Raw genomic sequence first — 14,102 nt, forward strand, 5'->3', positions numbered from 1 at the left:
AGAACCGGGCAGAAGAGAACCTCATAATGTTCAGTGAAGGGAATTTGTGGATTCCTGCACCTGGGGAGGAATAACCTCATGTACTCTTAAGTGCTGGAGCCTGACCAGCTGGAAAGCAGCTCTACAGAGGAGACCTTGGCATTCTGGTAGCTGACAGTGAGCAGACAACTTCAGTTCAGTAAAGGGGATTCTCCTTTTCCACATGCTGTTTCTTGTTGAGTACTGTTCAGTACTGTTCTCCTGCTTCAGACATGTTCCGTTTGTAAAGAAAATACTCTGGGGTCTGTATTCCAGAAAAACCTCTTAATTTGGAGGCTGGACTATTAAAAAACCAAATGCTGTCTCAGAGAAAAAAAAAAAAAAAAACCCTCAGTTCCTCAAGATTTGCCATATGTTGCCCTGGAATACTTTATAGAGAAATTAATTTCCACCAGGTACTGTTCAAACTGCTCTCCTCTGAAAAGGAAATAAAACTAACAGTGACAAAACCATCCAAAAAGCAGAGCTGAAGCCTCTGGGGAGATGTAAAATGCCAGCAAATTATGAGGACTTTTAAGATCTCTTGAGAGGTATGAAGGCTTTAAGTGCACTGGACCTGGGTCTGAGGCATGGGTGGGTTCTTTCTTCCTGAGGTGTTGATGGAGATAGGTTTGGAGAGCACTTTGTTCAAAGTGGATATATTTCAAGATGATAGTGCTGTTGTTATAAAGTCGAATGACTTTCAGGTCTCAATTACTTTACCATCAGCTGATTTCTGCATCTACTTAGAAATGCATTTGCAGTAGGGATGATGAAGGCACTAAATCTCTTTAAGCCAACTAGAAATTTGGCCAACTTTCCATCCACATTTCTTCGTTCAATGGGAAACATTTTTTCTTGTTGGGGAAAAAACACTCAGCGATCGATAACCTTCAATTTTTTTTTTTTTGTCAGAAAACAGGAGAAAACACAGAATCATTAAGGTTGGAAAAGACCACTAAAATCATGTAATCTGACCATTGCACCCCCAGCATACCCACTGACCACGTCCCTCAGTGCCACATCCACACTTTCCATGAACACCTCCATGGACGGTGGCTCCACTACCTCCCTGGGCAGCCTGTGCTACTGCCTCACTGCTCTTTCTGAGATGAAATTCTCCCTAATATCCAACCTGAAGCTCCCCTGGTGCAACTTAAGGCCATTCCCTCTCATTCTGTCACTGTTACCTGAGAGAAGAGGCTGACCCCCACCTCTTTACCCCCTCTTTTCAGGTCACTGTAGAGAGCCATAAGGGTCTCTTGTGAGCCTCCTCTTCTCCAGACTAAACAATACCAGCTCCCTCAGCTGCTCTTCTCTTTATGTGCTCCAGGGCTTCCATGTCTTTCAATACCTCTTTGTAATGTGGTTCCTCGTTGTAATGCCTCTTTGTAATGGTTTCCTTGCACAGTTGGGGAGTTGCTGAGGCGGGCGGTATCTTCCCCTGTATTGCAGCCAGGTGCATGCCATAGTTAGTATGCAGTAAATTTTCAGTAGGAGGGAAAGCTGTTTTACACTGTGAGCCACTTAGTGAGATACCTGAAGTCCAGTCCCCCATTCAGTGATTCAATTTCAGAATTAAAAATCTTTAGCTCTTACAGAAATGTTTATTGTTGAAGCAAAATGCTGTAGTAAGTAATAATAAACTCCACTTTAATTAGTCACACTTCTGAAGTGGCTATTGGTGGAATTTAGTAGAGAGACAGGGCTTCTGAATCGTGTACGCTTTTATTTGCTGGATATGTAAACTTGAATGCCCCATCCCTGGAGGCATTCAAGGCCAGGCTGGATGTGGCTCTGGGCAGCCTGGTCTGGTGGTTGGCGACCCTGCACATAGCAGGGGGGTTGAAACTCAATTATGATTGTGGTTCTTTTCAACCCAGGCCATTCTATGATTCTGTGATGATATGATTATGAGAATGCTGAATTATTAAGCAAAATATTTGTAGAAGGATTTTTTTTCTTAATATCTAGTAAGTGAAAGAAACAGTCCATTAGCTGCAGAGCAGGAAGCATTCAGGACTCTATTATAAGTTGAGAGCTGTCTCTTCAAAAGAGCAAGCTGCAAATAGAAGTTTCCTGGAAGTGTCAGGAAAATAAGCACCTGGAAGTGCAGAGGGGGTCTCGCTAAGCACAAGGTAGTTTCTAGGCAGGTTCCTGCATCTGCTTGGCAGCAGCCAGCTGGGCAGTCCACGTGTGCAGCCTCAGTGGGTGTCCTGGGTGGGGGTCTTGGGTGAGAAGTCCAAACACGGACACTTCTGAGTGTCTCGAGGAGCAGTGCTTCAGAAAAGCGTCCCTCTAAATGCCATTTTGTGTAACTGCAAAGGTTAATCTTCAAGTTTTGTCTGAAAGAGATGAAATGTAAATGTGGAAGCCTGGCTTCATTTTCTGGAGCAACTTCTACTTAAAATGACTTGCGCCTTATTAAAGCCAATTATTTAAAATCAGATCCCTGCAGCTAAAATAGATGGAGCTCCAGAATAGATTGCTGCAGCCTAAAGGGAGAGGCTTCAGACCCGGTTCATTTTAACAGCGCCTATAGTGTTTGTCGGTAATGTTGTTCACTCCCCTGTAATTGAATTGCTCTGTCAGGATCAAATGAGAAAGCGCCGACAGAAACGAGCAGATTAACAAGGTAACAACGGATATGTGCTAATTTCTGTTATAATATTTGGTGTTTGTGTCATTTGAATGCTGGGGGAGGAAAAAGCAAAGCGCCATTCTGAAGTTCTGCTTGAAGTCTGCGTTCTGGAATCATACTGGGCACAGAGCTGACTCAAAGGGATGAAATAATCAGCACCGCGTTTAAAAGGGTTAAGAGCAAACACCAGGGAAAGTCAGCTATTAAAAGAAGGCTGAAGCTTAGAGCTCTTGGGGTGGACGTAATGGAACATACGAAAAAGTGGGAAAGTTTTCTAAATGAGGTAGCTGTGAAGGCTGTATCTGCGCTGACGTGCTGTGGCAGACTGAGCCAAGTCACAGGCTCTGTGACAAACAAGAGCTCACTTCCAAAGTGCGTGGTTTCCAGTGTTTTCAAGTTCTCTTGTGTAGAGAGGGGGCAGCCAGGCGAGCTGGGCTTTTCTTGCTTGTCAAGTGTGACTTAGAATCGTAGAATCATAGAATTGCTCAGGTTGGAAAAGACCTTAAAGATCATCAAGTCCAACCGCAACCCAACCATACTGCCCTAACAGCCCTCCACTAAATCACGTCCCTGTGCTCATGTTAGCTATGGAGCCCTGTTTTGTTACTAGATAGTTTCTGAAATGTCAGTTTTTTAGCAAGACAGGATTGTCTGTAGCCTGTAGTTCTCTGCCTCCTGGTACAGGTTTGGTTGGGGCCTGTGATCAGGCTGCTGCACAGCAAGTGAGCAGCAGTGATTGGCAGCTGCATATTTGTGTTTCATGGCAAATAAAGGCAGCTTGACTTCAGTTGACTTTGAGGTACAGGTTTACACCAGGCAGAGCCTGTATGTGGGCAATTGGTGCCGTTCAACAGATGCAGTCTAAGATTGCGTGCTGCTGTTAGTGTTTGTGAGCCAGTAACGGGACGTTGACCGTGTTTCATAATGCTTCTAAATGGTTGGAAATATGTACAGTATCAGTGTGTAGAATAATAGATAATTTTGAATTCTTTTCTCATGTGTTTCTTTGTCTTCCAGCTCTGTTAGTGCAGGGTGAGACACACGGTGTTTTTCCCCACTGCCCAGCAGTGCAATGCTTTCCTGCAGACTGCATTTTTTCTTTCTTTCTTTTTTTTTTTTTAACCTAGGCTTTGTTATGTTTTTGTTGTGATGGTGTGGGTTTTCTGTGTTGTTTCTTTCCTTTTTTCTGGAGTCACTGAATCGGGAATACCTTTCACATCCGCCCCCATGAGCTTAGCCCAGGCAGGTGAACAAAGATCTCTGGTTGTACGCGGCTTTCTCAACAACTCAGGGCACTGTTAATATTGCCCTGTCAAATCAATTTATCTCAGAAAGAGAAGCAGGCCCTGTCAGGGGAGTACATGTCTGATAAGGCAGGGCGCTTCGGGGGAGCGGGCCTGGCCTCAGAGGCCAAGCTTCATTGCCTGCCCCATCACCTGAAAACTTCTCATTTTCTACGCTCTGCAGTAACGTGTTACACTGAGCAGGGTCCTGCCTGAAACAGCCATTTCTCCAGGGCTGGGGAATTGGCTGCAGAACAGCCTGCTACATTTCAGTTACCGGTGTTGGAGGTGGATGTCAGCAGGAACGGGAAAGTGCATCTTAAAGTTCACATTGGGATATAGCGCCTGGTGTTTGCCAACTTTCCTTTAGAATACAATCACTTCTCTGGGGTCTGGGCTGTCCGTGGGTCTGACTGCACACAGGGGTTATTCCTCCTGCCTGCTGGGTTCTTCTCTGCGTGCGTGTCTTCAGCAGAAAGCATGGATTTTTTCTGTGAAGAAGAGAATACTTGGCAGCGTGATTAAGCTGAAAGTAATAACACATTTTTTTTCACTGGGCAGTTACTGATAAAATGTTTCCCTTGAGGCTTTTTGAGCACAGAATCTCACATTATGGGAAACGAAGTGATGTAGGGGAGCAGTTAAACATGTGAACGGGACGTGGCTCTCGGTTCATCAGTTGTCCTTTTGCCATGAGGGCTCACATTGAGCGTGGGGGTTCCTCCTAACTCCACCTTACGGAGTTGAAGAGCATCTTACAGGTGAGCAATATTGCACTGAATGGTTTTGGCTTTGTTTTTTTGGCTTAATTTACACAAAATGGGGCATTCGAACAAAATGAAGAACCAAACCCGAAGAACAAAACCAAACCTGTCATTAGATACCCTTCTTAAAAAGGCATAAAGCCCTCTATGAGCAAAAAACACTCCTTCTCCATCCACTCACTTTGGTGATGCTCTGAAACAAAATTGCTCTGGCTTTAGTCCAAAACTTCTCTGCGAATGCGCCGAAAATGTGATAAATGCTAATCAAATGTAAAGTAACGAATCAGCTGTGACATTTTATTATGGAAATTAAGCGTCATGCAAGCCCTTGCCTAAGGAAAATAAATTGTCGGGAAAAATACTAATTTTCATGTGATAATTAAGTTTTCTTTGCTTTTCATTTCCATGTCTAACAGCGTTTCGGTTTCACTTTTTGTAATGGACATTTGTTATGAAAGCCATTTCAAGCAGGATTTAATTTGTAGAATTGAAAAGGATTACCACTCCCACTTAATCATATGAAAATATAGCTGGCTCCAGGGAGTGTTGCTCCTATTCTGAGGCTCAGGAGTATTCAAAAGGTTGAGAAGTGAACTTGCCAGACATTATGGACTTCACCACAACCCTTACAAGTAGGTCTGCTTCTGCTCAGTGCTGTAATGGCCCATTTCCTTCTCCAGTTCTGGTCAGATCTTGAGTCTCAGCAAATCGTACCTTATGAAGCGCTTCTGCAACTTGTCGTCTAAGGGGAGAGTCTTTGTGGGTTGCAGGAGCTTTTCCAAGGGCATGAGGCTGAATTTTCAGTAATTTATTATTAATAATAAATTATGTAATGATTTAATTATAATAATAAAATTTATTAACAATACGTCACAGTTTGGTGGGTAGGTTTGGAGGATCTGCCTTCTAGGTCTTTAGTTTGTTGACTTTGTGGTCAAGTATTGAACTAAAAGGGATCTCCGTAGGTTATGTAGTGTTATGTGTTATGTAGTCAGGAGCATATCACACACTTCTGTGAACTCGCTGAGCTCTCTTAAGAGCAGCAAAGGTCTCCTGTGCTTCCTCCTGTAAGCCTTTCACTATCCTCCGTCCTAATCTTCTGTCCACCTGTACTGGTCATCAGCCAGGATCATCGTCATTGGCGCTGCTGTTTGGATACATTTGTTCTCCCGCATCAGTTCTCACCTCTGTTATGCTTTAAGAAGTGCTGGCATCCCTGCTTAGCTGTAGCTTTGCCAGCCTGAGTGGGTGAAGTCCTTTCCACCTGGATCTGTCAGACAGGATCTCCATTCTCTGTGCAGTTTTTTTTGTGCCTGTTCAGTTTCAGTTTACCTTTCTTGAAGAGGAGCACCTCCTGTGTTGCATGATAGTTCAGGAATGGCGTGTGTAAGGTTTTGCAGAGCAGTACTGAATTTCTGTTCAGCAGCACTAACCACCTCTACTGTGGTCATTCTCATTTTTGCATCCTAACATGATACTTATTTGTGGTTGTATCACAGTCACCCTGTGATTGGGTATGCACGAATCTTTCTCCTTATTTCCAATTGTTACAGTTCCAGATTGCATACAGAAGTTCTGTAGTCTCCAGGGACGTGACTTTTCACTTTTGTTTCACTGATTATTTTTTTTCTCCATTAGTCAGGAGTCCCATGCAGTCGTCTTATAGGTTAGTTCCATCTTCCTGTCGTGGCATTCTCAACCTTGAGCTGTCAGTCAATGCATTTTGTTGGTGCCATTTTACCTTTTGTGCAAGTGCTGCTCGTTCAGATATGAGGTCACACTGGCATCAGTTTGCCCTTCACAATCCTCTGTTGTAACCTCCTGTCTCAGCCTTATTTCATTCCTTGACACTGTGGAAATGCAAATGTTTTTAGGTCCTTCCAGTAGCTAAAGAGATCCCATAAATAGCAGGGGAGCCAACTCTTTGAAAGGGTAGATAATAGCAGGACAAAGGAAATGGTTTTAAGTTGAAGGAGGGAAGATTTAGGTTGGATGTCAGGGGGAAGCTCTTGACAGAGAGAGTGGTGAGGAGCTGGAACAGGCTGCCCAGAGAGCTTGTGGATGCCCCATCCCTGGAGGTGTTCAAGGCCAGGTAGGATGGGGCCCTGGGCAGCCTGGTCTAGTACTAAATGTGGAAGTTGGTGGCCCTGTCTGCGGCAGGGGGGTTTGGAGCTTGGTGATCTTTGAGGTCCCTTCCAACCCAAGCCATTCTATGATTCTGTGATTTTGAGTGCGTTTCTTGAGAATACTGCAACGTAGTTAATGTTTTATCACTAGCAAATGGCAGTGTACAGAAACAGTCCCATATTTGGATGCGGCAGTTTTAAGTGCTTCATCTTTAAATAAATGCCTAATATCAAATATGGATGTATTCAATGCAAAAGGATCTACAAAACTGTCTTTTCAATACTCCCATCAGTCAATATACTTGCACAATGACATCTGTACTGCTTTGCAGTACAACAAATTGAGTAATTGGGAAGGAAGAAAGGAACAGAGAATGTGATCTGCCAAGGAGTGCAGGACAAGTTACTCATACTTCTGGTAGAGCTCTCTTTATCTTTTACTGGGTTGTATTGCATTTAATGGGGTCTCGTTCTACTTGGTGATTTTATTTTTTAATTTCCATCCCCAACTTGACCATTCTCTCCTACATGATAATGATGATGTTGTTTTTTTTTTAATTACAGTAGGAAGAAGAAAATAAATAAGGCAGTAGTCCTTGGGTTTGCCAGGAGCTCTGGTGAACTGAAGCCATTGCTTTTGCTCTAGACTTAGAAAGACCCAAGCCTTCAGTTCACCTCTTTCTTAACCTTTTTCTGTCACGCTTCTGCACAGCTCGTGCAGTTTGCTCACACCTGGTTGTGGAAGCACCAGAATGTTTTTGGCAGGTCATAAAATGAGATTTCTCTCTATACAATTTCATTTTATATCAACTTTGACCATCACGTTTTCGGCAATGTAGAAGAAAAGTAGTGACAAATGGATCTTTGCTACCTTCTTCTGTTTTCTTTGTTCTTTCCTGTCCTTTTTGTGGCCATTTTCCTATTTCGTGCTTGTTAATGGTATCTGCCGTCTCTCTGTTTTCTGCACGTCTTCCTCTTGGAGGTAGGCAGGGTGTAGCCTTGCTGTGGTATTGTAGCTGGGTCGAGTATTTTTGGCTTTCTGCTTCATTCACAGAGGTAAATGGAAGGAAGCCACTACCACAGAACTAATGGTGCAGGTCATCCTCTCATTAAACACTGAATAATTCATGCTGACAGTATTACTGTGATACACTGCCAAGAACCAGTACCTTTAAAGACAAAGCTGCCATGTCCTCATAGGTACTTTGTATTTAGGTCTGTCAAAGTGTGGAACTGTGCAGTGAATGGTTGCTAGCTGTATTTTTAAGTTCTTAAATATAATTGCTTTATTAAAACAGGTGATCTGTCACAGCTTGTCCACTATACCTTCCCAAAGTCAGTGCTTTGACATTCTCCAGACTGGCATCTGTAAATACCTGGTAAGTCATGTTTCGTTTTCCATCTTAGCTTGCTTGTGATAGATCTTGTAATTGTCTCTGTAACCCTCAAATCCAGCTGAGCTGGTGGGGGGCAGCCCTGCCCACAGCAGGGGCTTGGGGATGGGTGGGCTTTGAGGTCTCTTCCAGCCCAGGCCATCCTGTGATTCTGTAATGCTCTCATCCCTGTCAAGCACATTGGATTTCTAGGAGACCAGTCCTGATGGGTACCTGGTGCTTTTTCTTTCTGGAGAGTTAAGTCTGAGTCTCCCTGTACCTCAATGATGGCTTACTGCTGTTTCAAGACACAGAAGGGATGCTCTGTCCCATGATGTGTGTTCAAAAGGAAAGACCTGTTCTGTCTGAAAGCTGCTTTTTGTGTCTGTACCTCCTTCAGAGGAAGGCTTAAAGTGTTGTTTTCTTCTAAATACATTTGGGATGAATGTTGTCTTTATTTAGAGGGGATGGAATTAAGCTTCTTGTCTCCTTAACTCGTTTTAGCTGCTGTTAGCTGCCTGCTTGTATTTTTATCTGAAAAGCAGTGGTTTCAGAGCCAGAGAAATTCCTTAAAACTTATGCACTAATGGTGCTGTGTTTCAGTACTGACGCTCAGAGGATAACATACATCCGGACTTGCAAATTTGCTTCTAGATTTTGTCCTCTTTTCCCAATTTTCAACATCAAACGCACAAAAAGCCGTTCTGTTCTGAAAGCCCAATGCAGCACAGGGACCTTGAGAAACAGTGGATGCTTCCAAACCCTGTGATTTGTAGGGTAGAGGACTTTCAGTGTGGGGTGAGCCATTTCACTTTGCACTTCTCTGAAAAGTGTACTGGAAGTGGTAATGCCTTCTCTAACAGGCAGTGAGTGCTGAGGCTTAAATACCTTTTAACCTTCTGTTGCTGTGGGTGTCGGTTTCTAAGGAAAACAGGATTTGTTGTTTTTAAATGCAGTAGTATCTGTTCTAGAACAGAAACAAAGTGATGTTTGTTATGTGAAAGGACACATTTGGCTTTAAAACTGTTTGTGTAACAGCAAGAACTTGTGTACAGAGCGATGAACTTGAGGGTTTTTGTTTTAATCCAGGTTGGATTGGTTGTAATACCCGATAGCACAGCTGGATCTGTTCTGTGTGCCATAAATAAGCTCTTGGATCAAGCTTGCATCTTGAGTGAAAATCTGCACAAGTTCTTAGCCTCCTGTTGTTACAGCCTCCTGTACTTCCTGCTCACTCTGGACAAAGAGGATGCAGAACACGTACAGAAAAGGTAATGCTGCCTTTCACGCTATACCAATTCTCTGCCTTTGTAAGCACAGATATTTAGAGATGTAAAACAAAGGGCCAACCCCTCCGACTGCTGTTTATTTTGTCCTTTTGTTTAAGAAAAACATCTGCACTGTTAGTTGTTGTTTTAAATAATTACAGCTAAAGAAAGTTTCATCTCAAAGCTTCTACGTACTGCAGCTGTGGGATGTCAGAACCACCCTGACCCCAGAAATGCAGATGCTTGCACCTTAATGCGTGGCCTTGCCCTCTGGTTTCATTAGGTATGCTGAAAAGCAGCACACAAAGGATTTGGCTCTGTAGGTGTGTACCTGATTTGGTGTTTCAGCTTTAACAACGCTTTTTGGGAATCGAACAGCCACAGCCACCAGGGATCGGTTCAGTTTATTTACCTGTAAAGCAGAAATGTCTTTAAGCAGCTGAAACTTCAGATTTTTTTTCTTACAACTGTTCCACGTACAAGAAGGTTGAGCAGTTTACTTACGAAGACTCCTCCTGCTCTTACTGTGTTAGTGTACATGTTACAAAACACTGATTGTGTTTTTCTGTATTTGTTTTGAGCCTTAAAGGTTCCGGAGGTTCAGCTGTATTTGAATTACAGCTGAAAGAAGAACCCTTCTTTCCCCGCTGCCTCAAGCAGAAGTCACACCGTGTGAGGGCTTCAGCAACATTTGGAGCTCCAGGGCAGGACCTTAAATTTTTTCCATCATCTTAGAATGTTTTCAAGTGCAGCATTTGCCACTACAAATTTTCTGCTTCAGCACTCATTGTGAATGTAGTTGTGCCAACTGGCATCAGCACAGGAGTGCGTTTCCTGGTGCAAACACAAGACGCCGGCTGCAGAAGCGTGTCGGAAATGAGCTGATCTGATCACTTCCATTTTCATTCTCTTTTCTTCCCAGGGATATGCTGTGGGGATCGTGCATTTCTGCATTAGCACTCCTGCCGCGGCTGCTGAGACTGATGCTGCAAAGTCTCCAAGTGAGCAGGATCTGCCGGGAGGAGCTGCCCGTTGTTGCTCAGCTGCTTCGCTTACTGATGCAACACGGTCAGCTCAGGAGCCATATGATGACCAATGAATTCCTGGTGCAGCAGATTATCAAGGACATCATGGTAGGAAACCTGTTGTTGTCTTCCAGAGACCACAAGAATATACTTTGTGTTTATGTTGAACAGTGACTGCAAACCCTACGCTCAGTGAAATGTGTGTTGTGATTTGCACAAATGAGACTCTCACAGAGCCAAATACTGTCCAGGACCCCTGGGCTGAATTTCAAAGCTAAGTTTTGAAACAAAGTACACAGGAAGGGGATGAGCTGCAGCATTGCCACAGCTGGGAGGGGAACTGTCCCAGTGTATGGGCTGGTGGGAAATATTCTCTCTCTTAAGTGTGTAGGTCTCTGGAGAGACAGGTGGTAGAAGTCTTAAAATTTACAGCTATTGCAGAATCCAGCATTGTAGTCACACATCCACTTGTCAGAGCTTGTGAGATTATTACATCTGCTTCTCAGGAAACAGATTAGAAGCTGCCTTCTTGCACATAGCTATTACTAGTTCTGGGTGCAGGGAGTTTGTGTGGCCTCCAGACTTGAATAAGTACGATGCTTTAGTAATTCTGTGATGTCATCCCAAACTTAACCTCATGGGCGGTGGAGAACAAAGGTGTAGGTCTATCAAGCAACTTCTCCAACAGAAAACATGATGTTGGCTTCCTATACTGTTGGAAAGGCTTTGGCCCGCTTTTGTAACGCGTGGCTGTGGATGGGTTGTGGTTTTGGTTCTGTTTTTAACCACTTAGAAATGCTGAGGAGGATGAATTTGTGCCCATGGGCTGTGGTGGGCTGTGGACAGTGGCACTCCTATGGTGGGTACTGCAGTAGAACTGCACAAGTTTGCATTGTAATTGACTGTCAATGGCAGAATTGTGAAGTGAGCAAGCTGCTGTAATTCAGAGTAAGAAGTTGCATCTGATAGAACTCACACACTCCATAATGTAACACAATGTTCACATACCAAATAGTAACGCTTTATTATGTCAGCACTAACAGACGTACCGTGTTTAAACATACGGGTTAAATGAGAACTGTCACCGCATGCCGGTGAATGAGGCCGTGGGGTGTGTTTAGCAGAGCACCTGCTTAACTGTAAGAACAAAGCAAAGCTTCATAAATGCTGTTGCTGAATTTCCCTCCTCCCCCCTTACTTTCTAGACCCTGAAGAGTGGCGAAGTCCAAGAGCAGTGGCTGACGGACCTCCATTACTGCTTCAACATCTACCTGGCCTCTCACCCGCAGGGACCCAGCCCTATGAACGCGGTATATTAAAGAGGTGGAACTGCATTTATTGTAAAGCATTTACTTCTATTTAGTTTTGAACGGGAGATGTTGGAACAAAGCTTGTCCATTTTTTTGTAAGTGAAACAGAATAAAAATTTTACAAAGAGCTGCATCCCTCCTTTAGCTTTCTTTTCAGGCACGTAACTGCGGCTTCACTGGAAGGTGGGTTTCTAGAAGGACCACAGGAAGGGTCATAAGGGACCTCCATGAGGCTGAAGTGCTCGGAGGGAAGCAGAGATTCATCTGCACTCCATCCAATTAAAGAATTTGAATACGTAACGCCAACTAGAAAAAAGTTATACGTCCACCACTTGACACATAAATGATTATTCTGATTTCAGGAATTCCTATTCTTGAAGATGTTGTGCAAAGTAAATACTGTACAGCAGCAGCTCCAACTGCTCTAAAGATAAGTTTCCTACTAGCATAGGCCCTGCCCTGTATTGCTTTCTGTAGAAACTCATTCTGTGCAAGTACAAAAATACAATTCTGAATGAATAAATAATGGGGGATTATTTCAAAGAGTAGAAAACACCGCTAACACTTCCCATGTGCTGGGGAAAGAAATTTACTTACGGAGTGATTTCTTTGTCAGCGTTTTTCCTTACCCTTCCAAATCCCTAAAACAGGTTGAGAAATGACCTATTCTTTAGCACAGAAATGGGACACGAAGGTTATGCCTCCTTTCCTGTATGGATTGTGAGATACATTTAGTAAATTTTGAGGTGAAACCAAACAGCAGTTACTGTTACAGCCCCGGTACAGTTTCACTCTCCTTTGCAATTGCATTTAATGAGCACATATTCGAAATCCCTTCTTCCAACAATGTAAATGTTTGTGAACCACTGCAACTGTGCTGCAGTGCTGGGCTTAGCGCTTAATTGTCTGCTTCCAAATGCAGTTCAGATTTCATCGTATCAGTAAATAAATTAAAATATAAAGACAAATTTGTACACAAATAAGCCAGGCTCCTTAGCAGCCTGCTTGGCATGTCATACAGAACTGAGAATATGTTCAAGTTTTAGCTGTTGTAGATGGCTTGCACGTGATGAGAAGTTACATTTGTACCAGAATGCTCCTTAAATCCCAAACATCCACTTAGTGCTCGAGTCTCGTGCTTTTGGATTTAGCAGCAGTGCTCGGTCTCATGTTATATGAAAACTGCTTTGATTTTCCCACGTTCTCCAGCAAATTAACGTACTGCAGGTTGTTCGCTGTAAAAGAACAGAACAGTTTCGATGAATAACTCAGAATGAGGAAAGTTTAATCCACACTGATTCTGCCTTTCACAAACAAAGAACCTACCAGCAACATACTGCTTTGTTCCTGACATCTCACTGTTACCTGTAGGTAGTTCTGTTTCCGTGGCACTCAGTACAACTTAAATGTGGCTGTGTATTCAGTGCAATCCATAATAATGGACCTTAAGATTCACCCTTATATGAACGAGCGCTTTCAGGCTGATGGCTCAGTCACTTACTAAGGGTCTTGGCTGAGTTGGCTGAAGGGCAGCAAGGAATTGTGCTTCCTCCTTTTCTGTCTGTCATCCTTTCCTGGCTCCCCTGCCCCTTACTTTATTTCCTTTCGCTCCCTCCTATGGATGTGTCCCCACTCTGCAGCACGGAGGCTCCTTTTGCTGAGAAGTTCAATGAGGTTGGTGTCAGTCTCCTGTTAGAGATTTGTCACACCGTGCTTTCTCCACCAGCTAGACGAAAGTGAAAACTAGGGCTGATAGTCAGTTTTCACCTTCCCAGCTGCACCTTCCACAAGAGAAGAATCAAACTGAGCAGTCCATGCTGACCTACTCCAGGCACCTACGTCAGCAGCAGAGTATCTGGCATTAGCCACTGACAGCTCTGAACTTTTCCAACAAACGTAATGTTGTCATGCATGAAGGCAGGCAGATGAAAAACATGTTATTGTCTTTAAGGAAGGGCTAAAGTTCCCCCAGCTCCTATTAGGTGAATCAAAGTAGGTAGTGTTCTGAAGGAGCTGGGCAAAGTTCCTATCGCTGTCCTATTCGTCACCACGTTATGAAAGTAAAGGATGGGCCAACCTCACAAGAGAGCCTTTTCATTTCAGAAGACAGGGAGACCCATTGTCCTAGAAAGTTAAACGAAGAGCTGCTTTATTTGCTAAAGCTCTTTTAAAATTTAGGTTGGTGTCTGTATGAAGAGGTGGCAATCAAACACCTGTCCGGCCAGGCCTCTTCATTAAAACAGTTACTTCAAATACTGGAAGAAAGGAGTCTCTGCCTCTCACCAAGGCAGAAA

The 14,102-nt window shown here is 43.5% G+C and overlaps 2 protein-coding genes across 8 annotated transcripts in view; one reads left to right on the forward strand and one right to left on the reverse strand.

The window, feature by feature from the left end:
- TEX10 (testis expressed 10) overlaps positions 1-11,935 on the forward strand; it is a 49,720-nt gene extending 37,785 nt beyond the window's left edge. For 2 of the 3 annotated variants that reach the window (NM_001031008.3, XM_040684462.2), the window contains exons 12-15: positions 8,131-8,211; positions 9,295-9,476; positions 10,396-10,606; positions 11,704-11,935. In NM_001031008.3, the coding sequence (NP_001026179.2) occupies positions 8,131-8,211; positions 9,295-9,476; positions 10,396-10,606; positions 11,704-11,817 (588 nt within the window). In that variant the 3' untranslated portion in view covers positions 11,818-11,935. Of the gene's footprint in view, positions 1-8,130; positions 8,212-9,294; positions 9,477-10,395; positions 10,607-11,703 lie in introns of those variants that run through there. The other variant, XM_040684471.2, reaches the window with a different exon arrangement.
- INVS (inversin) overlaps positions 11,498-14,102 on the reverse strand; it is an 85,138-nt gene continuing 82,533 nt past the window's right edge. For all 5 annotated transcript variants that reach the window (NM_204551.2, XM_015282368.4, XM_025147027.3 and 2 more), the window contains one exon: positions 11,498-13,043. In NM_204551.2, the coding sequence (NP_989882.2) occupies positions 12,928-13,043 (116 nt within the window). In that variant the 3' untranslated portion in view covers positions 11,498-12,927. The remainder of the gene's footprint in view (positions 13,044-14,102) is intronic.

Source organism: Gallus gallus, chromosome 2 (genome assembly GCF_016699485.2).
Source record: "Gallus gallus isolate bGalGal1 chromosome 2, bGalGal1.mat.broiler.GRCg7b, whole genome shotgun sequence".
In the NCBI taxonomy this organism is placed as follows: domain Eukaryota; kingdom Metazoa; phylum Chordata; class Aves; order Galliformes; family Phasianidae; genus Gallus; species Gallus gallus.